This window comes from Salvelinus namaycush, chromosome 21 (genome assembly GCF_016432855.1).
Source record: "Salvelinus namaycush isolate Seneca chromosome 21, SaNama_1.0, whole genome shotgun sequence".
Taxonomy (NCBI): Eukaryota; Metazoa; Chordata; class Actinopteri; order Salmoniformes; family Salmonidae; genus Salvelinus; species Salvelinus namaycush.
Window position 1 is genome coordinate 48663771 of NC_052327.1, and position 27670 is coordinate 48691440.

Sequence of the window (27670 nt, forward strand, 5' to 3'; positions counted from 1 at the left end):
TAGCTTAACTACCTCTTAGCTTAACTCACCTCTTAGCTTAACTACCTCTTAGCTTAACTACCTCTTAACTTAACTCACCTCTTAGCTTAACTACCTCTTAGCTTAACTCACCTCTTAGCTTAACTACCTCTTAGCTTAACTACCTCTTAGCTTAACTTACCTTGTACTCCTCTTTGTCTAAGTGTGGAGGTTATTCGTCTGGGCCACAGTTACTTTATTAACTGGGACAGGAAGATGTATTACATCCAGAAGGACACTCCAGCTGAGGCCAGAACCACCACGCTCAACGAGGAGCTGGGCCAGGTGGGTGAATGAACGGATGGATGAATTAAATCATTATTTAATGTATACATTTCTAGATGAACGTTATATATGAACGGATTAATGAAGTTGCTTCAGCCAAGTATACGAACAATCTGTCGTTTGTCCCTGTTGACAGGTGGAGTTTATCTTCTCAGACAAGACAGGAACTCTCACACAGAACATCATGGTCTTCAACAAATGCTCCATCAACGGGAAGAGCTACGGTACGATGCACATTTTGCGTTTGGTTTCCTGTGTACTGTGGTTCCTATCAAGGTTTCTTCATTCTAGGGAGTTGTTACTTGCCCCTGTGCTTCTGCAATTTGATTGACTGATTATGTGTTCTCTCTTGTGTTCCCTTCAGGTGATGTTTATGATGAATTCGGCCATAAAGTGGAAATTACAGAGGTATGAATAAGGAACTGGATAACACAGATATAACTACACTATGGACAGTACAAGTTTATATATTGCAGTAATACAATAGTGAAGTTAAACCATAAGTTAGTACCTGTGTTCTGGTCCATCTCCCTCCAGAGAACGGCCTGTGTAGATTTCTCCTTCAACCCTCTGAGTGACAGGAAGTTTAAGTTTCACGACAGTAGCCTGGTGGAGGCCATCAAGATGGAGGAGCCATCCGTGCAGGAGTTCTTCAGACTGCTGGCTCTGTGTCATACTGTCATGCCTGAGGAGAAGAATGAAGGTAATGTATAGATAATAAATAGGACAGGTAATGTATAGATAATAAATAGGACAGGTCATGTATAGATAATAAATAGGACAGGTAATGCATAGATAATAAATAGGACAGGTAATGTATAGATAATACATAGTATGGGCAATGTATAGGTAATAAATATGACGAGTAATGTATAGATAATAAGTAGGACAGGTAATGTATAGATAATAAGCAGGACAGATAATGCATAGATAATAAATAGGACAGGTCATGTATAGATAATAAGCAGAACAGGTAATGTATAGATAATAAATAGGACAGGTCATGTATAGATAATAAATAGGACAGGTAATGTATAGATAATTTATAGGACAGGTAATGTATAGATAATAAATAGGACAGGTCATGTATAGATAATAAATAGGACAGGTAATGTATAGATAATAAGCCGGACAGGTAATGTATAGATAATAAGCCGGACAGGTAATGTATAGATAATAAATAGGACAGGTAATGTATAGATAATTTATAGGAAAGGTAATGTATAGATAATAGAAAGGACAGGTAATGTATAGATACTGTACAGCTGTAACCTCAGTGCAAGAGTTCTTTATGCTGATAACCTAAAGATAACATGTAGCTAATGTGTAGATAATGTATAGATAATGAATAGATAACGTATATATATTGTTAATGTAATGTATAGAGACTTCAGACATGTGTCCAGTAGTAACATCACTACTGGTGTTCTTCAGATTGCTGGACCGCTGTTACACTGTCATGTCTTAGGGTGAAGATAAAGTAGACTTCTGAGTGAAGGTAGACTTCTGAGTGAAGGTAGACTTCTGAGTGAAGGTAGACTTCCTAAGTGAAGGTAAAGTAGACTTCTGAGTGAAGGTAAAGTAGGCAGCTGAGTGAAAGTAGACTTCTGAGTGAAGGTAAAGTAGGCAGCTGAGTGAAAGTAGACTTCTGAGTGAAGGTAAAGTAGGCAGCTGAGTGAAGGTAGACTTCTGAGTGAAGGTAGACTTCTGAGTGAAGGTAGACTTCTGAGTGAAGGTAGACTTCCTAAGTGAAAGTAAAGTAGACTTCTGAGTGAAGGTAAAGTAGGCAGCTGAGTGAAAGTAGACTTCTGAGTGAAGGTAAAGTAGGCAGCTGAGTGAAAGTAGACTTCTGAGTGAAGGTAAAGTAGGCAGCTGAGTGAAGGTAAGGTAGACTTCTGAGTGAAGGTAAAGTAGACTTCTGAGTGAAGGTAAAGTAGACTTCTGAGTGAAGGTAAAGTAGGCAGCTGAGTGAAGGTAAAGTAGACTTCTGAGTGAAGGTAAAGTAGACTTCTGAGTGAAGAGACAGTAGTCTTCTGAGTGAAGGTAAAGTAGGCAGCTGAGTGAAGGTAAAGTAGGCTTCTGAGTAAGGGAAACATAGACTTCTGAGTGAAGGTAAAGTAGACTTCTGAGTGAATGTAAAGTAGACTTCTGAGTGAAGGTAAAGTAGACTTCTAAGTGAAAGTAAAGTAGGCAACTGAGTGAAGGTAAAGTAGACTTTTAAGTGACGGTAAAGTAGACAGCTGAGTGAAGGTAAAGTAGATAGCTGAGTGAAGGTAAAGTAGGCAGCTGAGTGAAGGTAAAGTAGACTTCTGAGTGAAGGTAAAGTAGACTTCTGAGTGAAGGTAAAGTAGACTTCTGTGTCAAGGTAAAATAGACTTCTCAGTGAAGGTAAAGTAGACTTCTGAGTGAAGGTAAAATAGACTTCTCAGTGAAGGTAAAGTAGACTTTTAAGTGAAGGTAAAGTAGGCAGCTGAGTGAAGGTAAAATAAACTTCTGAGGGAAGGAAAAGTAGACTTCTAAGTGACGGTAAAGTAGCCTTCTGAGTGAATGTAAAGTAGACTTCTGAGTGAAGGTAAAGTAGACTTCTAAGTGATGGTAAAGTAGGCAGCTGAGTGAAGGTAAAGTGGACTGCTGTACACTAGTCTGACGGATATGACATGAGTCTTGTCTTGTAACCCAGCGGGCGAAGCTGGCTATAATGACGTCAATTCAACCAGTTTTGTCTGCTGGGAAATCTGTCTAGATAATACTGATCAATTAATTATATGTTGACTCACAATTCCCTGCAACTCCTCATGTGGATAGTGCAGCCTAACGAATCAGTCTAACAAAAAACATATTCTTCTTCTTCCTCTTCTTCCTCTTCTTCTTCATCTTCTTCTTCCTCTTCTTCTTTGTCTTCTTCTTCATCTTCTTCTTCCTCTTCTTCTTCTTCTTCCTCTTGTTCCTCTTGTTCCTCTTGTTCCTCTTCTTCTTCCTCTTCTTCTTCTTCCTCTTGTTCCTCTTGTTCCTCTTCTTCATCTTCTTCTTCCGCTTCTTCTTCCTCTTCTTCTTCTTCCTCTTGTTCCTCTTGTTCCTCTTGTTGCTCTTCTTCTTCCTTTTCTTCTTCTTCCTCTTGTTCCTCTTGTTCCTCTTCTTCTTCCTCTTCTTCTTCTTCTTCTTCCTCTTCCTCTTCTTCTTCTTCTCTCCTCCACGTAGGGGATCTGGTGTACATGGCCCAGTCGCCTGACGAGGGAGCCCTGGTCACGGCCGCACGGAACTTTGGCTTTGTGTTTCGTTCCAGAACCCCGGAGACCGTCACGCTGTACGAGATGGGGACAGCCGTCAACTACCAGCTCCTGGCCATCCTCGACTTCAACAACGTGCGCAAGAGAATGAGTGTCATTGGTTAGGTCTTCACTTTTAAAAAGCAAAGATCTTGTTTTGCTGTCTCCAAAATGTGTTGTGTAGCAAAGCAAAACATGAAGTTATCGTAAAGTTGGAAGTATAAGATACAATACAGTCGATGATGACTTCATATTCTTGAATATTCTTTAAACATACACATAGCAGTGTTAGTATCAATTGTTTCAAGCTTTAGACTGCATGGTGTTCTGTTCATGTCCGGAATCTTGACATCATTAGGTATTCACTGTCAATGAGGTCTTTGATCAATAGGTTTCAATCCACTGACTCATTGGTCACTTACAAAATACCTTCAAAGGTCTCTTCAAGGTGTAATGACTCAAGGTGTATTTGTCTGCTTCCGTTTCTACTGTCTTCCAGTGAGGAACCCAGCGGGCCACATCAAGCTGTACTGTAAAGGAGCTGACACCATCATCTTCGACAGACTGGACCCGTCCAACCAAGTTCTCATGGACACTACCTCAGAGCATCTTTACGTAGGTCTTTATACTACATGCAACAGCCTCACATTCACTCACAGCAAGCAGCTTCACAGTCACTCACAACAAGCAGCCTCACAGTCACTCACAACAAGCAGTCTCACATTCACTCACAGCAAGCAGCTTCACAGTCACTCACAACAAGCAGCCTCACAGTCACTCACAACAAGCAGTCTCACATTCACTCACAGCAAGCAGCTTCACAGTCACTCACAACAAGCAGCCTCACAGTCACTCACAGCAAGCAGCCTCACAGTCAATCACAGCAAGCAGCTTCACAGTCACTCACAGCAAGCAGCCTCACAGTCACTCACAACAAGCAGCCTCACAGTCACTCACAACAAGCAGCCTCACAGTCACTCACAACAAGCAGCCTCACAGTCACTCACAGCAAGCAGCCTCAGTCACTCACAGCAAGCAGCTTCACAGTCACTCACAGCAAGCAGCCTCACAGTCACTCACAACAAGCAGCCTCACATTCACTCACAACAAGCAGCCTCACAGTCACTCACAACAAGCAGCCTCACAGTCACTCACAACAAGCAGCTTCACAGTCACTCACAACAAGCAGCCTCATAGTCACTCACAACAAGCAGCCTCACAGTCACTCACAACAAGCAGCCTCACAGTCACTCACAGCAAGCAGCCTCACAGTCACTCACAACAAGCAGCCTCATAGTCACTCACAACAAGCAGCCTCACAGTCACTCACAACAAGCAGCCTCACAGTCACTCACAGCAAGCAGCCTCAGTCACTCACAGCAAGCAGCCTCACAGTCACTCACAGCAAGCAGCCTCACAGTCACTCACAGCAAGCAGCCTCAGTCACTCACAGCAAGCAGCTTCACAGTCACTCACAGCAAGCAGCCTCACAGTCACTCACAACAAGCAGCCTCATAGTCACTCACAGCAAGCAGCCTCAGTCACTCACAGCAAGCAGCCTCACAGTCACTCACAGCAAGCAGCTTCACAGTCACTCACAACAAGCAGCCTCACAGTCACTCACAGCAAGCAGCTTCACAGTCACTCACAGCAAGCAGCCTCACAGTCACTCACAACAAGCAGCCTCATAGTCACTCACAGCAAGCAGCCTCAGTCACTCACAGCAAGCAGCCTCACAGTCACTCACAGCAAGCAGCCTCAGTCACGCACAGCAAGCAGCCTCACAGTCACTCACAACAAGCAGCCTCACAGTCACTCACAGCAAGCAGCCTCAGTCACTCACAGCAAGCAGCCTCAGTCACTCACAGCAAGCAGCCTCACAGTCACTCACAGCAAGCAGCCTCAGTCACTCACAGCAAGCAACCTCACAGTCACTCACAGCAAGCAGCCTCATAGTCACTCACAACAAGCAACCTCACAGTCACTCACAACAAGCAGCCTCATAGTCACTCACAACAAGCAGCCTCACAGTCACTCACAGCAAGCAGCCTCATAGTCACTCACAACAAGCAGCCTCACAGTCACTCACAGCAAGCAGCCTCACAGTCACTCACAGGAAGCAGCCTCATAGTCACTCACAACAAGCAGCCTCACAGTCACTCACAACAAGCAGCCTCACAGTCACTCACAGCAAGCAGCCTCGCAGTCACTCACAACAAGCAGCCTCACAGTCACTCACAGCAAGCAGCCTCACAGTCACTCACAGCAAGCAGCCTCACAGTCACTCACAACAAGCAGCCTCACAGTCACTCACAACAAGCAGCCTCACAGTCACTCACAGCAAGCAGCCTCATAGTCACTCACAACAAGCAGCCTCACAGTCACTCACAGCAAGCAGCCTCACAGTCACTCACAGCAAGCAGCCTCACATTCACTCACAACAAGCAGCCTCACAGTCACTCACAACAAGCAGCCTCACAGTCACTCACAGGAAGCAGCCTCATAGTCACTCACAACAAGCAGCCTCACAGTCACTCACAACAAGCAGCCTCATAGTCACTCACAACAAGCAGCCTCACAGTCACTCACAACAAGCAGCCTCATAGTCACACACAACAAGCAGCCTCACAGTCACTCACAACAAGCAGCCTCACAGTCACTCACAACAAGCAGCCTCACAGTCACTCACAACAAGCAGCCTCATAGTCACACACAACAAGCAGCCTCACAGTCACTCACAACAAGCAGCCTCACAGTCACTCACAACAAGCAGCCTCACAGTCACTCACAACAAGCAGCCTCAGTCACTCACAACAAGCAGCCTCACAGTCACTCACAACAAGCAGCCTCACAGTCACTCACAACAAGCAGCCTCAGTCACTCACAACAAGCAGCCTCAGTCACTCACAACAAGCAGCCTCAGTCACTCACAACAAGCAGCCTCACAGTCACTCACAGGAAGCAGCCTCACAGTCACTCACAACAAGCCCACACAACATATTGCATGAAGCATCAACATGAGAGAAAATAATATATAACATACTGTATATAAATATATATATTTATATATTAATCATAATAATACTGTTATAATAATACTGTTATTATTATTATTATTATTATAAACTATTTAATATAGCTAATACTAAAGCATCTGGTCCCGAGTGGCGCAGTGCTCTACGATACTGCATCTCAGTGCAGGACCTGGTTCAAATCCAGGCTGTATCACGTCCGGCTGTGATTGGGAGTCCAATAGGGTTGCGCACAATTGGCCCCAGCGTCGTCCGGGTTTGGCCCAGGGTAGGCTGTCATTGTAAATAAGAATTTGTTCTTATCTGACTTGCCTAATTAAATAAAGGTTAAATAAATAAAATGAATGATGAGGACATTTCTCCGATCAGATTCAACAACCTAGCAGCATAATAACGTACATAACTAAATGCATTTAAAAAATAGTCCAATTTGCTTAATCTCAATACAAAATCCTTGAATTATTGTACTATAATCTGAATCATGTTTGTTTTGCAGGAGTTTGCTGGTGAAGGCTTGCGAACACTGGCCCTGGCCTACAAAGACCTAGATGAGAATGTATTAGAGGAATGGATGAAGAGGCTTCTGTATGCCAGCACTGTGATAGAGAACAGAGAGGAGGGACTGGCTGATCTCTATGAGGAAATAGAGACAGGCCTGATGGTAAGAGACTGACCTATAGACTGATATATAGACTGATCTATAGACTTACCTGTACTGATCTATAGACTTACCTCTAGACTGATCTATAGACTTACCTCTAGACTGATATATAGACTGATATATAGACAGACTTATAGACTGATATGTAGACTGATATATAGACTGACATATAGACCGACTTATAGACTGATCTATAGACTTACCTGTAGACTGATCTATAGACTTACCTCTAGACTGATATATAGACAGACTTATAGACTGATATGTAGACTGATCTATAGACTTACACCTAGACTGATATATAGACTGACTTATAGACTGATATGTAGACTGATATATAGACTGACATATAGACCGACTTATAGACTGATCTATAGACTTACCTGTAGACTGATCTATAGACTTACCTCTAGACTGATATATAGACAGACTTATAGACTGATATGTAGACTGATATATAGACTGACCTATAGACTGTCCTATAGACTGATATATAGACTTACCTCGAGACTGATATATAGACTGATATATAGACAGACTTATAGACTGATATGTAGACTGATCTATAGACTTACACCTAGACTGATATATAGACTGACTTATAGATTGACCTATAGACTGACCTATAGACTGACCTATAGACTGTCCTATAGACTGATATATAGACTGACCTATAGACTGTCCTATAGACTGACCTATAGACGGATATATATAGGGTGACCTATAGACTGATATATAGACTGACCTATAGACTATATATAAACTGATATATAGACTTACCTATAGACTGACATATAAATTGATATATAGACTTACCTATAGACTGACGTCTTGACTGATATGTAGACTGATCTATAGACTTACACCTAGACTGATATATAGACTGACTTATAGATTGACCTATAGACTGACCTATAGACTGACCTATAGACTGTCCTATAGACTGACCTATAGACGGATATATATAGGGTGACCTATAGACTGATATATAGACTGACCTATAGACTATATATAAACTGATATATAGACTTACCTATAGACTGACATATAAATTGATATATAGACTTACCTATAGACTGACTTCTTGACTGATCTATAGACTTACCTCTAGACTGATATATAGACAGACTTATAGACTGATATGTAGACTGATATATAGACTGACCTATAGACTGTCCTATAGACTGATATATAGACTTACCTCGAGACTGATATATAGACTGATATATAGACAGACTTATAGACTGATATGTAGACTGATCTATAGACTTACACCTAGACTGATATATAGACTGACTTATAGATTGACCTATAGACTGACCTATAGACTGACCTATAGACTGTCCTATAGACTGATATATAGACTGACCTATAGACTGTCCTATAGACTGACCTATAGACGGATATATATAGGGTGACCTATAGACTGATATATAGACTGACCTATAGACTATATATAAACTGATATATAGACTTACCTATAGACTGACATATAAATTGATATATAGACTTACCTATAGACTGACGTCTTGACTGATATGTAGACTGATCTATAGACTTACACCTAGACTGATATATAGACTGACTTATAGATTGACCTATAGACTGACCTATAGACTGACCTATAGACTGTCCTATAGACTGACCTATAGACGGATATATATAGGGTGACCTATAGACTGATATATAGACTGACCTATAGACTATATATAAACTGATATATAGACTTACCTATAGACTGACATATAAATTGATATATAGACTTACCTATAGACTGACTTCTTGACTGATATATAGACTTACATATAGACTGATATATAGACTGACCTATAAACTGATATATAGACTTACCTATAGACTGACTTCTAGACTGATTTATAGACTGATATATAGACTGACCTATAGACTATATATAAACTGATATATAGACTGACCTATAAACTGATGTATAGACTGACCTATAAACTGATATATGGACTGATATATAGACTGACCTATAAACTGATATATAGACTGATATATAGACTGATGTATAGACTGACCTATAAACGGATATATAGACTGATATATAGACTGACCTATAAACTGATTTATAGACTGATATATAGACTGACCTATAAACTGATATATAGACTGACCTATAGACTGATGTATAGACTGACCTATAAACTGATATATAGACTGACCTATAGACTGATGTATAGACTGACCTATAGACTGATGTATAGACTGACCTATAAACTGATATATAGACTGACCTATAAACTGATATATAGACTGATATATAGATTGACCTATAAACTGATATATAGACTGATATATAGACTGACCTATAAATGGATATATAGACTGATATATAGACTGATATATAGACTGACCTATAAACGGATATATAGACTGATTTATAGACTGATTTATAGACTGACCTATAAAGAACAGAGAGAGGAAGTCCTGGCTGCTCTCTATGAGGAGATAGAGGGTTGATGTAAGACTGACCTTTAGACTGACCTTTAGACTGACCAGAGGCAACAGTATCCTAGATGTAAGACTGACCTTTAGACTGACCAGAGGCAACAGTATCCTAGATGTAAGACTGACCTTTAGACTGACCAGAGGCAACAGTATCCTAGATGTAAGACTGACCTTTAGACTGACCAGAGGCAACAGTATCCTAGATGTAAGACTGACCTTTAGACTGACCAGAGGCAACAGTATCCTAGATGTAAGACTGACCTTTAGACTGACCAGAGGCAACAGTATCCTAGATGTAAGACTGACCTTTAGACTGACCAGAGGCAACAGTATCCTAGATGTAAGACTGACCTTTAGACTGACCAGAGGCAACAGTATCCTAGATGTAAGACTGACCTTTAGCCTGACCAGAGGCAACAGTATCCTAGATGTAAGACTGACCTTTAGACTGACCAGAGGCAACAGTATCCTAGATGTAAGACTGACCTTTAGACTGACCAGAGGCAACAGTATCCTAGATGTAAGACTGACCTTTAGACTGACCAGAGGCAACAGTATCCTAGATGTAAGACTGACCTTTAGCCTGACCAGAGGCAACAGTATCCTAGATGTAAGACTGACCTTTAGCCTGACCAGAGGCAACAGTATCCTAGATGTAAGACTGACCTTTAGACTGACCAGAGGCAACAGTATCCTAGATGTAAGACTGACCTTTAGACTGACCAGAGGCAACAGTATCCTAGATGTAAGACTGACCTTTAGCCTGACCAGAGGCAACAGTATCCTAGATGTAAGACTGACCTTTAGCCTGACCAGAGGCAACAGTATCCTAGATGTAAGACTGACCTTTAGCCTGACCAGAGGCAACAGTATCCTAGATGCCCTGTCGTTATGCCCTTGATCAAGGCACCCTTCAACTGCTCCAGGGACGCTGCACCATGGCTGACCCGTTCTTCAAACCGCTGGGGTTTGTGGGTATGTTCTCAGGGCTTCTCCTGGTTGTTTTGTTCTCCCCTCTCAAGCTCCTAGGAGCCACAGCAGTAGAAGACAAACTGCAAGAGGGGGTTCCTGAAACAATCGCCTGTTTGACCCTGGCCAACATCAAGATCTGGGTTCTCACTGGGGATAAGTTAGGTAAGCACCAATGAAGAGATGGACCCCTCTACAAAGACTTTACTTTAGAGTACTACTGATATAGATTACTGCATTTGTTGGGAAAGAGCTTGCAGGAAAGGCATTTCAGAGTAATATATTTTTTATTCAGTGTCAATGATACATTGACAATAGTGTACAATAAAATTGGAGGTAACGTGACATATTTTTGTGGTTTGCAGAGACGGCGATGAACATCGGCTACTCCTGCAACATGCTGAGAGACGATATGAACGAAGTGTTTATCATATCAGGACATTCTGTCTTAGAGGTGCAGCAGCAACTCAGGTTAGGCCTCAGGTTCATGAAACAGACTCTCAGTCATGACTAGACCTGAATCATCTGTGTCTGTTGCTGCAGGCTTTCTGGGGTTTCAGGCTGCGTTTCTGTAAAGCACTTTGTGACAACTGATGATGATGGGGGGAGGGGAAAAAAGGGCTTTTATATAAAAAATAAAATAAAATACATTTGATTGATTGACCTGCATGTTTAAAAGATGAACCTGCTCCCCTCAGCAGCTTTTTCTTTGAGAGTCAAAGTGAGCGCTGGCTGGCTGACTGGCTGGCTTGCTGGCTGACTGGCTGGCTGGCTGGCTGACTGGCTGGCTGACTGGCTGGCTGACTGGCTGGCTGGCTGGCTGACTGGCTGGCTGTCTGTCTGACTGGCTGGCTGACTGGCTGGCTTGCTGGCTGACTGGCTGGCTGGCTGTCTGTCTGACTGGCTGGCTGGCTATCTGTCTGACTGGCTGGCTGACTGGCTGGCTTGCTGGCTGACTGGCTGTCTGGCTGTCTGTCTGACTGGCTGGCTGACTGGCTGGCTGGCTGGCTGACTTGGTCACGTGACAAGGTCCCCCAGGGGATTGTGTTTCCTCCTTCTACTTTAGTTGGATTAAGAACTTGTTATTCTCCCAACAATTGATCCCAAAGGGAAGCTATCACCATGCCAGCCAGCCAGCCAGACAGCCCCGTTGGCCCAATCGGTTTTTAAAATTGTATCTGAGTGAGAGGAAAAGAGAAGATTGTGAACATTCATTGTAGTGTCCTTCTATTTCTATATGTGGACATTAAATTGACATTTTTGGTCATTTAGCAGACTCTCTTATCCAGAGAGACTACAGTTAGTGCTTTCATCATATGGTAGCTAAGAGAGACAGTCACATCTCACAGTCATAATAAGCAAATGTGTCACAATGACATCTGTTTATGTGCCCCCCCCCCCCCTCCCCCTCACTCTTGTCTTTAGGAGTGCTAAGGAGCACATCCTGGGCCCGGGAAGAGTCAGCAGTACTGTAGATGTGGAGAAGACAGATGAGTTCTCAGACGATTCTGTATTTGAAGAAACCATCATAGCAGAGTATGCCTTAATCATCAATGGACACAGTCTGGTAAGGAGGCTCCTTCCTTTGTTTCTCTACATATAATGAAATGGCTTGCCAAACCAGATGCCTGGACTATATTTTCATCCCTGTTGAATGTGGGTTGTGTGTTCATGGGTGCTATCTTTCTATCTGTTATGAACTGTATAGTGTCCCTTTACCTGACGTTGAATGTGTGTATGGGCGTGTGTCTATCTGATATGGACCGTTTAATATCTCTGTTCCTGTGGCGTCTGCTCAGTCTGCTTAGTCTTTAACGAGCAGACTGCTGCTGATTAGGGAGTCTCCCAGCTCTGTGAGAGAGGCGGTCATTAAGACAACTGACAGACAGACAGACACACTGCCCTTGCAGGGGGGAGTTGTTGGTTGCCCAGGGTTCTCATCAGCAGACAGACAGACAGACAGACAGACAGACAGACAGACAGACAGACAGACAGACAGACAGACAGACAGACAGACAGACAGACAGACAGACAGACAGACAGACAGACAGACAGACAGACAGACAGACAGACAGACAGACAGACAGACAGACTGCCCTTGCAGGGGGGAGTTGTTGGTTACCCAGGGTTCTCATCAGCAGACAGACACACTGCCATTGCAGGGGGGAGTTGTTGGTTACCCAGGGTTCTCATCAGCAGACAGACAGACAGACAGACACACTGCCATTGCAGGGGGGAGTTGTTGGTTACCCAGGGTTCTCATCAGCAGACAGACAGACAGACACACTGCCATTGCAGGGGGGAGTTGTTGGTTACCCAGGGTTTTCATCAGCAGACAGAACCTCACATTATTACATCATTACTGCTCGTAGTCCTAGAGCTGTGACTCAGATTCAGATTTGTAAAAGCTTTATTGTTCCAATGCTGGGCAATTCATTTACAACTGGTTTCTGGACTTTTCATCAGCAGACAGATCCTCTACTGCTTTGCTCCTAGACCTGACTTGTCTCACACTCTTGTACTCGGTACACACACTGAGCCCACACTGTTTGCCACATCCTGACTCTGCTCTGCAAGAGGGCTGGGATGTTAAACACCACAGAACTGGTTAACATTGCAGGGTGGTGATAATGGTGGGTTTTTAATAGGCCTAATGTGTCTGTGTCTCTGGCACAGACACAGAGAGAAAAGACACAAGATCATTTCCATTCTAACCAAAATTGACAATAAAATCTTATAATAAATGTATCTCTTTATCTCCTCTCCTATTAACCCCCCTGTAGGCCCATGCCCTGGAGCCTGAGCTGGAGCAGGTCCTTCTGGAGACAGCCTGTCTGTGTAAGACAGTGATCTGCTGTAGGGTGACTCCCATGCAGAAGGCCCAGGTGGTGGAGCTGGTCAAGACGAACAAGACGGCTGTGACTCTGGCCATAGGAGACGGCGCCAATGACGTCAGCATGATCAAGAGTAATACATATAGGATCACGTTATATTCAGCTCGCGGTGTTGCTCAGTCAGCAGCAGATATGAGCAGCAATGAACGGGGTTCACAGGATGTCAAGGAAGGACACAAGATCAGTTGGAAAACAAAGTTCCTACATGATAGAGTGCATGCTATCTTCCTTTATGTTCAATCATGTTCGATCAAAATCTGGTTGAATCCTGATGTATGTTTCATGAGGAAAAGAGGATTTTGAGCAGTAGGGTTCAATATGCAAAGAATGAGTTGCTAATAGTTTCCTTGTTATTTGAGATACAAATTCAATGTGCTTCATATTAGGAACATCCATAATAGAGATGACAAGTTTCAAGTTGATAGGCCACCGTGGAGTGGATTTACAGTGGTTTAAATGGACACGTAAAATCAGATTTTTAAGTCTGAAGACCAAATTTGGAGTGAATCTGAGAAGATTTTATATGATTATTTTAAGCATTAGCGTTACACAGTGAAAAACGTGAATTGGTAATAGTTTTCTTATGTTTTAAGAGATCGATACCAAACTTAACACGGTTCATCGTGGTAATGTCTTTGATGGCCCTAAAAAAAGTTGTGAAGTTGATTTACAGTGGTTTAAATGGATACGTAAAATCAGATTTTTTTAATTTGTCAATAATTCATGGGGATGGGGATTTGGGGGTCTTTCCCCCCATCCAATCCATTTTAAGGAAGTTGAAATTGATTTTCTGCCTTTCTATACAATAAAAACTCAAATGCTACTTGGAGAACATTTAAAAACAAGCCAAAATGTCCCCAGCTGTTATCACATTGGTTACTGTAGCTTCATTCATCTCAGTCCATCGACAAACACATAGCCTATTAACTATACCATTAGGCACTACACATAAACTCAGATTAGCTCAGCACCAGGATTACAAACTTTAATTTAATATGTACAGAGGGGTCTGTTAGCAGACATGTTCTTTTATGAACAAAAAGGTAAACAAATAGGTTTTTTATGCAGTTTACAGCTAATTTGCTGCAATTCTACACATTTTGCCATGACTATTGACATGTTAATATGATATCTGAGTGAGAGTGACTAACAAAATCAACACAGGCCCCCTGGAAGTCAAGGCCCCTGGGCAAATGCAATATGTACCTGATCGGTAATTCAGCCATTAATTTTCTACAAGTTGAGATAGCTGGCTAGACTAAGAAGAGTAATTTAGCAATCACTGACATAAGCTAATTGTGTGACTGTCAGTAAATGATATATAACAAAAGGAAGACTGCTGATGCACAATCAAGTTTCGTTTCGAAATTGCACCTCCTGTATTCTACTATTGTAACTCTCAACAGTAAAAAAAAAAAAAAAAAAAAAGTTTTACGTGTAAACTGCGCGCCTGCTCGGCCGCGCACCTCTTCCATGACCGCTGCGAAATGAAATACCATGACGCGTAGAGACGCAAGAGATTCAACTTCACTGAGTTCGCACTATATAGATACAGTTTTTTCTGTGATTGAATCAACATTATATCAGTCCCCTTTTCAATGCAACAATCCAAAACAAGTCGCTGTGATTTTGTTGTAGGCAGAGCCAGAGCGCAACAGAGTAGAATTCTTTTGGCGGGGTAGACCAAGAGCAGTCTTTCAATCACCCGCGAGGGAATGCGCTTTTCAGATCAGTTCAGAGCGCACACATTTGTTGGTATTCTTTGCTAGTTAGCGAGTTATTAGCCCAGTTATAGATAAATATAGGTCAGCAATGGGGAGTTTCTGCTTCCTATAAGAGAACAAAACGTGTTGGCTACATTTCAAGCTGTCTTTGAAAAGCCAGTCAGTTAAAAGGTGTATGTCTTAATTAAAGGGGCAGTGTTGTATCTCTCTATCTCTCTCTCAATTCAAGCTGCTTTATTGTCATGGGAAACCTATGTTTACATTGCCAAAGCAAGTAAAATGGATAAACAAAAGTTAAATAAACAATCAAAAGTGAATAGTAAAATAATAGAGACATTTCATATATAATTTTATGTCTATGTACAGTGTTGTAGCGATATGCAAATAGTTAAAGTACAAAGGGAAAATAAATAAACATAGATATGGGTTGTATTTACAATGGTGTTCGTTCTTCACTGGTTGCCCTTTTCTTGTGGCAACAGTCACAAATCTTGATGTTACACTGTGGTATTTCACCCAATAGATATGTGAGTTTATCAAAATTGGATTTGTTTTTTCGAATTCTTTGTGGGTCTGTGTAATCTGATAGAAATATGTGTCTCTAATATGGTCATAATTTTGGCAGGGGGTTAGGAAGTGCAGCTCAGTTTCCACCTCATTTTGTGGGCAGTGTGCACATAGCTTGTCTTCTCTTGAGAGCCAGGTCTACCTACGGCCACCTTTCTAAATAGCAAGGCTATGCTCACTGAGTCTGTACATAGTCAAAGCTTTCCTTAATTTTGGGTCAGTCACAGTGGTCAGGTATTCTGCCACTGTGTACTTTCTGTTTAGGGCCAAATAGCATTCAATATGGACCAGCCCCAGGACCAGCTTGCTTAGGAGAAGCCAGGTTTATCTCTTTGTAGGTGATTTGTTATGGAAGGCTTGGGAATCACTTCCTTTTAGGTGGTTGTAGAATTTAACAGCTCTTTTCTGGATTTTGATAATTAGCGAGTTTTGGCCTGATTCCGCTCTGCATGCATTATTTGGTGTTTTACATTGTACACGTAGGATATTTTTGCTGAAATCTGCATGCAGAGTCTCAATTTGGCGTTTGTCCCATTTGGTGAATTCTTGGATGGTGAGCGGACCCCAGACCTCACAACCATAAAGGGCAATGGGTTCTATGATGGCATAGAAGACCCTTCTTACCTTGTCTCTCAGATCGTTCACAGCTTTGTGGAAGTTACCTGTGGCGCTGATGTTTAGGCCAAGGTATGTATCGTTTTTTGTGTGCTCTAGGACAACGGTGTCTAGATGGAATTTGTATTTGTGGTTATGGCGACTGGACCTTTTTTGGAGCTCCATTATTTTTGTCTTACTGAGATTTACTGTCAGGGCCCAGGTCTGACAGGGCCCAGGTCTGGCAGGGCCCAGGTCTGACAGGGCCCAGGTCTGGCAGAATCTGTGCAGAAGATCTGGGTGCTGCTGTAGGTCCTCATTTGTTGGGGACAAGAAGCACCAGATCATCAGCAAACAGTAGATATTTGACTTCAGATTCTAGGAGGGGGAGGCCGGGTGCTGCAGACTGTTCTTGTGCCCTTGACAATTTGTTGATATATATGTTGAAGAGGGTGGGGCTTAAGCTGCATCCCTGTCTTACCCTACAGCCCTGTGGAAAGAAATGTGTATGTTTTTTGCCAATTTTTGTTGTTTTTGTACATGTATTTTATAATGTCGTATGTTTTTCCAACAACACCACTTTCCATCAATTTGTATAGCAGACCCTCATGCCAAATTGAGTCAATAGCTTTTTTGAAGTCAGCAAAGCATTAGAAGACTTTGCCTTTGTTCTGATTTGATTGTTTGTCAATTAGGGTGTGCAGGGTGAATACGTGGTCTGTCGTACGATAGTTTTGTAAAAAGCCAATATGACATTTGCTCAGTACATTGTTTTCACTGAAGAAATGTACAAGTCTTCTGTTAATGATAATGCAGAGGATTTCCCCAAGTTTGCTGTTGACGCATATCCCACGGTAGTTATTGGGGTCAAATTTGTCTCCACTTTTGTGGATTGGGGTTATCAGTCCTTGGTTCCAAATATTGGGGAAATTGCCAGAGCTGAGGATGATGTTAAAGAGTTTAAGTATAGTCAATTGTAATTTGTTGTCTGTATATTTTATCATTTCATGTAGGGTCTCTCTCTCTCTCTCTGTCCAGCGGCTCATATAGGTGTAGGTATATCAGGTCAGGAGGGCATGCAGGCTGTGCTAGCCTCTGACTACTCCTTTGCCCAGTTCCGCTATCTGCAGCGTCTCCTGCTGGTCCACGGCCGCTGGTCCTATTTCCGCATGTGCAACTTCCTGTTCTACTTCTTCTACAAGAACTTTGCATTCACCCTGGTGCACTTCTGGTTCGGCTTCTTCTGTGGTTTCTCAGCTCAGGTAATTAAAAGTGACAAAAAATATATATATATATTTTGGGAAAACGTAGGAACAAAGTTAGTTGTCTTTGTCCAAAGTCTCGTGAAAATAAAAAACAATAATCAGATACAAATGCTATTGCATTGGGGCAAAGAACAATGCACCATTATAGTACATCAACATTTAATATTTGTAAACATTTTGTATAAATGTTTTTCTTCACTTTATTCCTTCTGTTCTTAGACGGTTTATGACCAGTGGTTTATCACTCTCTTCAATATAGTCTACACATCCCTGCCAGTTCTGGCCATGGGGCTTTTCGATCAGGTAAGAACTGGTAGAAACTACATACAATGGCAACCCGCCGAGCCATCTTTCACTTTCTTTTACTTACTTACTTTCTTTCGTTTTTTTTTCTTTTCAAGATTCTGCCAAGTCATACAGGTGAATATGTAATGTTTTTTAGATTCCCTTTTGCCTGTGTCCTAACAAAATATCATTAGGGACTCTAAACCTCAAACTACCTCTATCCCACCTAAACCTTAATTACTTCCCTTATCCTCACCCAACTCTAACTCAATATCATTTAGAGTCGGTAAACTGACCAGGACACAGGTTAAGCCTAGTTCTGAACTAAAAAACCTACCCAATGGAGAAAGTCCATTAAAGTGCTTATTAGTCCAGGACTTAAGCTAAATCTGTATCCGGGAAACCAGACAATGTAGTCCGGCGTACACACACACACCTCTCATCACAACAACTCTTTTCATCCCCAGGATGTGAACGAAGCCAACAGCCACCGCTACCCTAGCCTGTACCGTCCAGGACAGCTCAATCTCCTGTTCAATAAGAGACAGTTCTTCCTGTGTACGCTGCAGGGGATGGGCACCTCCTTCCTCCTCTTCTTCATCCCCTACGGAGCCTTCTGCCTCGTCGTCAGGGACGACGGATCACACATCTCAGACCAGCAGGCTTTCGCCGTCATCATATCAACATCCTTGGTCATAGTGGTGAGCGTTCAGGTAAGAAACATAGTCAGATGACAAGATTAGCAAACTTAGGCATGACATGCCAGCAACAAACACGGACACTACACATCCAAGTATATCTGACCAAATTATGAAAGACAAGCATTGTAATTTTGAATTCCGTAAAGTCAGTGTGTGAAAGAGGTGAAAAAAATGATTGTTGTCTATTAACAATGACACAGGGGTCTGACACGTGGATGGAAAATTACTGAGGATAATAGCGGACGATATTGCCTCTCCTATTTGCCATATCTTAAATTTAAGCCTGCAGGAAAGTGCGCTCAGAGACCAAAAGAAGCCAAACAGATACCCGTCATGTTGCGGAGTCAACAGAAGTCAGAAATAGCATTATAAATATTCACTTACCTTTGATGATCTTCATCAGAATGCACTCCCAGGAATCCTAGATCCACAATAAATGTTTGTTTAGTTCGATAAAGTCCATAATTTATGTCCAAATACCTCCTTGTTGTTCGCGCCTTGAGTTCACAAATCCAAATTCATGACGCGCGATCACTAGGTCCAGACGAAAAGTCAAAAAGTTCCGTTACAGTCCGTAGAAACATGTCAAACGATGTATAGAATCAATCTTTAGGATGTTTTTAACATAAATCTTCAATAATGTTCCAACCGAAGAATTCCTTTGTCTTTAGAATTGCAGGTCGCTCTCACGTGAGAGCGCGTGATCAACTCATGCCACTCTGGCAGACCTGTTACTCAATCAGCTCTCATTCGCCCTCACTTCACAGTAGAAGCCTCAAACAAGGTTCTAAAGACTGTTGACATCTAGTGGAAGCCTTGGGAAGTGCAATATGACCCCACAGACACTGTATATTCGATAGGCAAGGAGTTGAAAAACTACAAACCTCAGATTTCCCACTTCCTGGTTGGATTTTTCTCAGGTTTTCGCCTGCCATATGAGTTCTGTTATACTCACAGACATCATTCAAACAGTTTTAGAAACTTCAGAGTGTTTTCTATCCAATACTACTAATAATATGCATATATTAGTATCTGGGCCTGAGTAGCAGGAAGTTTACTCTGGGCACGCTTTTCATCCGAACGTGAAAATGCTGCACCCTAGCCCAAACAGGTTAAAGAGCTGCAGTTAGTTTCAGAGTGGGTGGCAAGGAATAAGTTAGTCCTAAATATTTCAAAAACTAAAAGCATTGTATTTGGGACAAATCACTCACTAAACCCTAAACCTCAACTAAATCTTGTAATGAATAATGTGGAAATTGAGCAAGTTGAGGAGACTAAACTGCTTGGAGTAAACTGTCATACTCAAAACATATTGATACAACAGTAGCTAAGATGGGGAGAAGTCTGTCCATAATAAACCGCTGCTCTGCATTCTTAACAACACTGTCAACAAGGCAGGTCCTACAGGCCCTAGTTTTGTCGCACCTGGACTACTGTTCAGTTGTGTGGTCAGTTGCCAATTGGCTCAGAACAGGTCAGCACGGCTGGCCCTTGGATGTACACAGAGAGCTAACATTAATAATATGAATGTTAATCTCTCCTAGCTCAAAGTGGAGGAGAGATTGACTTCATCACTACTTGTATTTGTGAGAGGTATTGACATGTTGAATGCACCGAGCTGTCTGTTTAAACTGCTGGCACACAGCTAAGACACCCATGCATACCCCACAAGACATGCCACCAGGGGTCTCTTCACAGTCCCCAAGCCCAGAACAGACTATGGAAGGCACACAGTACTACATAGAGCCATGACTACATGGAACTCTATTCCACATCAAGTAACTGATGCAGCAGTAACATTAGATGTAAAAAAACAGATAAATATACACCTTATGGAACAACGGGGACTCTGAAGAGACACACACATAGACACATGCATACACACACACAATAACAGTTCTCTCTGCTACCACACGGCAAGCAGTACCGACGCGCCAAGTCTAGTTCCAAGAGGCTTCTAAACAGCTTCTACCCCCAAGCTATAAGACTTCTGAACATCTAATCAAATGGCTACCCAGACAATTTGCATTGCCCCCCCCCCCCCCCCCCTTTTACGCTGCTGCTACTCTCTGTTATTATCTATGCATAGGCACTTTAATAACTCTACCAACATGTACATATTACCTCAATTACCTCGACTAACCAGTACCCCCGCACATTGACTCTGTACCGGTACCCCCTGTATATAGCCTCCACATTGACTCTGTACCGGTACCCCCTGTATATAGCCTCCACATTGACTCTGTACCGGTACCCCCTGTATATAGCCTCCACATTGACTCTGTACCGGTACCCCCTGTATATAGCCTCCACATTGACTCTGTACCGGTACCCCCTGTATATAGCCTCCACATTGACTCTGTACCGGTACCCCCTGTATATACCCTCCACATTGACTCTGTACCGGTACCCCCTGTATATAGCCTCCACATTGACTCTGTACCGGTACCCCCTATATATAGCCTCCACATTGACTCTGTACGGGTACCCCCTGTATATAGCCTCCACATTGACTCTGTACCGGTACCCCCTGTATATAGCCTCCACATTGACTCTGTACCGGTACCCCCTGTATATAGCCTCCACATTGACTCTGTACCGGTACCCCCTATATATAGCCTCCACATTGACTCTGTCCCGATACCCCCTATATATAGCCTCCACATTGACTCTGTACCGGTACCCCCTGTATATAGCCTCCACATTGACTCTGTACCGGTACCCCCTATATATAGCCTCCACATTGACTCTGTACCGGTACCCCCTGTATATAGCCTCCACATTGACTCTGTACCGGTACCCCCTGTATATAGCCTCCACATTGACTCTGTACCGGTACCCCCTGTATATAGCCTCCACATTGACTCTGTACCGGTACCCCCTATATATAGCCTCCACATTGACTCTGTCCCGATACCCCCTATATATAGCCTCCACATTGACTCTGTACCGGTACCCCCTGTATATAGCCTCCACATTGACTCTGTACCGGTACCCCCCTGTATATACCCTCCACATTGACTCTGTACCGGTACCCCCTGTATATAGCCTCCACATTGACTCTGTCCCGGTACCCCCTGTATATAGCCTCCACATTGACTCTGTCCCGGTACCCCCTGTATATAGCCTCCACATTGACTCTGTACCGGTACCCCCTGTATATACCCTCCACATTGACTCTGTACCGGTACCCCCTATATATAGCCTCCACATTGACTCTGTACCGGTACACCCTGTATATAGCCTCCACATTGACTCTGTACCGGTACCCCCTGTATATAGCCTCCACATTGACTCTGTACCGGTACCCCCTGTATATAGCCTCCACATTGACTCTGTACCGGTACCCCCTATATATAGCCTCCACATTGACTCTGTCCCGATACCCCCTATATATAGCCTCCACATTGACTCTGTACCGGTACCCCCTGTATATAGCCTCCACATTGACTCTGTACCGGTACCCCCCTGTATATACCCTCCACATTGACTCTGTACCGGTACCCCCTGTATATAGCCTCCACATTGACTCTGTCCCGGTACCCCCTGTATATAGCCTCCACATTGACTCTGTCCCGGTACCCCCTGTATATAGCCTCCACATTGACTCTGTACCGGTACCCCCTGTATATACCCTCCACATTGACTCTGTACCGGTACCCCCTATATATAGCCTCCACATTGACTCTGTACCGGTACACCCTGTATATAGCCTCCACATTGACTCTGTACCGGTACCCCCTGTATATACCCTCCACATTGACTCTGTACCGGTACCCCCTATATATAGCCTCCACATTGACTCTGTACGGGTACCCCCTGTATATAGCCTCCACATTGACTCTGTACCGGTACCCCCTGTATATAGCCTCCACATTGACTTTGTACCGGTACCCCCTGTATATAGCCTCCACATTGACTCTGTCCCGGTACCCCCTGTATATAGCCTCCACATTGACTCTGTACCGGTACCCCCTGTATATACCCTCCACATTGACTCTGTACCGGTACCCCCTATATATAGCTTCCACATTGACTCTGTACCGGTAGCCCTGTATATAGCCTCCACATTGACTCTGTACCGGTACCCCCTGTATATAGCCTCCACATTGACTCTGTACCGGTACCCCCTATATATAGCCTCCACATTGACTCTGTACCGGTACCCCCTGTATATACCCTCCACATTGACTCTGTACCGGTACCCCCTATATATAGCCTCCACATTGACTCTGTACCGGTACCCCCTGTATATAGCCTCCACATTGACTCTGTACCGTAACACCCTGTATATAGCCTCCACATTGACTCTGTACCGGTACCCCCTGTATATACCCTCCACATTGACTCTGTACCGGTACCCCCTATATATAGCCTCCACATTGACTCTGTACCGGTACCCCCTCTATATAGCCTCCACATTGACTCTGTACCGTAACACCCTGTATATAGCCTCCACATTGACTCTGTACCAGTACCCCCTGTATATAGCCTCCACATTGACTCTGTACCGGTACCCCCTGTATATAGCCTCCACATTGACTCTGTACCGGTACCCCCTGTATATAGCCTCCACATTGACTCTGTCCCGGTACCCCCTGTATATAGCCTCCACATTGACTCTGTCCCGGTACCCCCTGTATATAGCCTCCACATTGACTCTGTCCCGATACCCCCTGTATATAGCCTCCACATTGACTCTGTCCCGGTACCCCCTGTATATAGCCTCCACATTGACTCTGTACCGGTACCCCCTGTATATAGCCTCCACATTGACTCTGTACTGGTACCCCCTGTATATAGCCTCCACATTGACTCTGTACCGTAACACCCTGTATATAGCCTCCACATTGACTCTGTACCGTAACACCCTGTATATAGCCTCCACATTGACTCTGTACCGGTACCCCCTCTATATAGCCTCCACATTGACTCTGTACTGGTACCCCCTGTATATAGCCTCCACATTGACTCTGTACCGTAACACCCTGTATATAGCCTCCACATTGACTCTGTACCGTAATACCCTGTATATAGCCTCCACATTGACTCTGTACCGGTACCCCCTATATATAGTCTCGCTATTGCTATTTTACTGCTGCTCTTTAATTACTTCCTAGTTCCTTTTAATTGTTCCTTTTGCATTGTTGGTTAGCGGATTGTAAGTAAGCACATCACCTGTTGTATTCAGCACATGTGACTAATAAAATGTATTTTATTAAAATGTACATTATTGTTTTAACATTATTTTATTTGATATGCACTAAACACACATGTACACATGGATTTTGTGTTATAGATATGTGGTAGTAGAGTAGTGGCCTGAGGGCACACACTTAATGTTGTGAATGTATTGTAATGTTTTTCAAATGTATAGCATGCTTAGAGTAGCTGCCTTGGCAGGAACTAATGGGGATCCATAATAAACCCCAGGAAGAGTAGCTGCTGCCTTGGCAGGAACTAATGGGGATCCATAATAAACCCCAGGAAGAGTATCTGCTGCCTTGGCAGGAACTAATGGGGATCCATAATAAACCCCAGGAAGAGTAGCTGCTGCCTTGGCAGGAACTAATGAGGATCCATAATAAACCCCAGGAAGAGTAGCTGCTGCCTTGGCAAGAACTAATGGGGATCCATAATAAACCCCAGGAAGAGTAGCTGCTGCCTTGGCAGGAACTAATGGGGATCCATAATAAACCCCAGGAAGAGTAGCTGCTGCCTTGGCAGGAACTAATGGGGATCCATAATAAACCCCAGGAAGGGTAGCTGCTGCATTGGCAGGAACTAATGGGAATCCATAATAAACCCCAGGAAGGGTAGCTGCTGCATTGGCAGGAACTAATGGGAATCCATAATAAATACAAATACAAGCCTGTTATGTCTGTAGGCATGGTTTTATTGAAATTTTCTGGGCTGTATCCAGTTCACATCTACAGTATGTTAGGTGTTCAGGTGAGTACGGTAGGTTTCTTGTTCAAACCTTCCTGGGTTTGTGTTAGTTTTTTGTTTTGATACCTCGTGCCTTGGTTGCTATGGCAAAGATATAAATGATTAATCGGAAGAAAAATAAGGAAATGCCTCCAGGCTCTGTTAGTGGGAGATGGCCAGGTGAATGGTCATTCTCAAACCATGCATTATAAACTAACTAACTAACTGAAATATATATTGGGCTTTCCAATCATTTACAAAAAGACTTAGAAATCTATTTCAAATTACAAAAAATAAAATGACAGTACAAGACAGTGCAAGATATGAACATGTCACTGTTTACTGATATGTGATATGACCATGTCACTGTTTACTGATATGTGATATGAACATGTCACTGTTTACTGATATGTGATATGAACATGTCACTGTTTACTGATATGTGATATGAACATGTCACTGTTTACTGATATGTGATATGAACATGTCACTGTTTACTGATATGTGATATGAACATGTCACTGTTTACTGATATGTGATATGAACATGTCACTGTTTACTGATATGTGATATGACCATGTCACTGTTTACTAATATGTGATATGAACATGTCACTGTTTACTGATATGTGATATGAACATGTCACTGTTTACTGATATGTGATATGAACATGTCACTGTTTACTGATATGTGATATGAACATGTCACTGTTTACTGATATGTGATATGAACATGTCACTGTTTACTGATATGTGATATGAACATGTCACTGTTTACTGATATGTGATATGAACATGTCACTGTTTACTAATATGTGATATGAACATGTCACTGTTTACTGATATGTGATATGAACATGTCACTGTTTACTGATATGTGATATGAACATGTCACTGTTTACTGATATGTGATATGAACATGTCACTGTTTACTGATATGTGATATGACCATGTCACTGTTTACTAATATGTGATATGAACATGTCACTGTTTACTGATATGTGATATGAACATGTCACTGTTTACTGATATGTGATATGAACATGTCACTGTTTACTGATATGTGATATGAACATGTCACTGTTTACTGATATGTGATATGACCATGTAGTTGTTTTGTTCGGTTACAGATTGGCCTGGACACCTACTATTGGACAACTGTGAATCACGTATTTGTGTGGGGTAGCCTGGCTGTCTACTTTGCGATTCTATTCGCTATGCACAGTGACGGCCTCTTCGGCATACTCCCCAGCCATTTTCCTTTCATTGGTAAGTCAATCAATCAGTCACATGTATTTATAAAGCAGTTTTCACATCAGTGCTTTACAGTAACCTAGTGTAATTCAGTAACCTAGTGTAAAATATTAACCTAGTGTAAACCTAGTGTAATCCAGTTTTAAATCTTGAGTACGATAATGATAGATGAAATTGTACCAATATGCAGAGCATTGTTTTGAGTCAGAGGGTATTTTTGTTGTGGTTTTTCAGGCACAGCCCGTAACTGCCTGACTCAGAAGAGTGTGTGGCTGGTTATAATGCTGACCACCGTGGCGTGTGTCATGCCAGGGTTGGCAGTCCGCTTTCTGAAGACAGACCTTTACCCCACTCTGACAGACAAGGTAAAGGGAACTTGATTGACAGATGCCGTAACCACTAGGAACAGGGGAAACATCACACTAAACCAATGAAAAGAGAAGACACCAAAATCACTGAAGTAGTTCTTCTTCTTCTCAATTTCTATGAGACATACAATACCTTCAGAAAGTATTCATACCCCTTGACTTATTCCATATCGTGTTACAGCCTGAATTCAAAATGGATTACATATTTTTTTTCTCACCCATCTACACTCAATACCCCATACTGACAAAGTAAAAACATGTTTTAAAAAAACACGTTTTAGTTAATTTATTGAAAATGAAAAACAGAAATATCACAATTACATAAGTAAACTCAGCAAAAAAAGAAACGTCCTCTCACTGTCAATGTGTGTAAATATTTGTATGAACATAACAAGATTCAACAACTGAGACATAAACTGAACAAGTTCCACAGACATGTGACTAACAGAAATGGAATAATGTGTCCCTGAACAAAGGGGGGGGGGGTCAAAATCAAAAGTAACAGTCAGTATCTGGTGTGGCCACCAGCTGCATTAAGTACTGCAGTGTATCTCCTCCTCATGGACTGCGTCAGATTTGCAAGTTCTTGCTGTGAGATGTTACCCCACTCTTCCACCAAGACACCTGCAAGTTCCTGGACATTTCTGGAGGGAATGGCCCTAGCCCTCACCCTCCGATCCAACAGAGAGTGTAGGGCCAGTAACCGAAAGGTTGCCAGATCGAATCCCCGAGCTGACAAGGTAAAAAAAATCTGTCGTTCTGCCCCCTGAGCAAGGCGGTTAACCCACTGTTCCCCGGGCGCCGACGAAGTGGATGTCGATTAATGCAACCCTCCGCACCTCTCTGATTCAGAGGAGTTGGGTTAAATGTGGACGACACACTTCAATAGAATCTATTCAGTTGTACAACTGACTAAGTATCCCACTTTCCTCACTATCATATAGTCAGCAGACAAAGCCAGTTGACACCCGAAACATGCACAGGAATAATTTAATATTAAATTGATTATGACAGTAGCCAGGTTATGTAACAGTCTGCTTATCTTAATTGGCATAAGGACACAATTGAAGTAAGCGCTGATTAAAACATCTGGTTGTCTGAGCAATCTTTCAAATGATTAGGACGTGTAAACAGCTTAATCAGCGTTCCAGCGGTGTATTTGATCTGAACATGGGCCAGAACCTGTCAGCTCAACCTCCCTCTTTAATACGCGATTGAAGTGAGTTCGGGAAAAACTGGAAGTATGCATCTTATAATTCGTTTTTCACATACAAACGTTGTATGTCCGAACTCAGAATCAAATAGGCTTCGCGAAAAAATGTCACTACTATAAAATGGTCGCTGTGGTAAAGCATTTATTTTAATTTGTGATTTTCTGCATTTATCAG

General features: G+C 42.6%; 1 protein-coding gene across 1 annotated transcript in view; it reads left to right on the forward strand.

The window, feature by feature from the left end:
- Window positions 1–27670, forward strand: part of atp8b4 (ATPase phospholipid transporting 8B4) — a 56719-nt gene that overhangs the window by 28277 nt on the left and 772 nt on the right. Inside the window, exons 12-27 of the mRNA XM_039016984.1 lie at window positions 183–303; window positions 440–527; window positions 668–711; window positions 841–1006; window positions 3502–3690; window positions 4069–4184; window positions 7098–7262; window positions 10757–10868; window positions 11069–11174; window positions 12129–12270; window positions 13487–13670; window positions 17521–17744; window positions 17967–18050; window positions 18500–18745; window positions 25791–25929; window positions 26149–26279. Of these exons, the coding sequence (XP_038872912.1) occupies window positions 183–303; window positions 440–527; window positions 668–711; window positions 841–1006; window positions 3502–3690; window positions 4069–4184; window positions 7098–7262; window positions 10757–10868; window positions 11069–11174; window positions 12129–12270; window positions 13487–13670; window positions 17521–17744; window positions 17967–18050; window positions 18500–18745; window positions 25791–25929; window positions 26149–26279 (2257 nt within the window). The remainder of the gene's footprint in view (window positions 1–182; window positions 304–439; window positions 528–667; window positions 712–840; window positions 1007–3501; window positions 3691–4068; window positions 4185–7097; window positions 7263–10756; window positions 10869–11068; window positions 11175–12128; window positions 12271–13486; window positions 13671–17520; window positions 17745–17966; window positions 18051–18499; window positions 18746–25790; window positions 25930–26148; window positions 26280–27670) is intronic.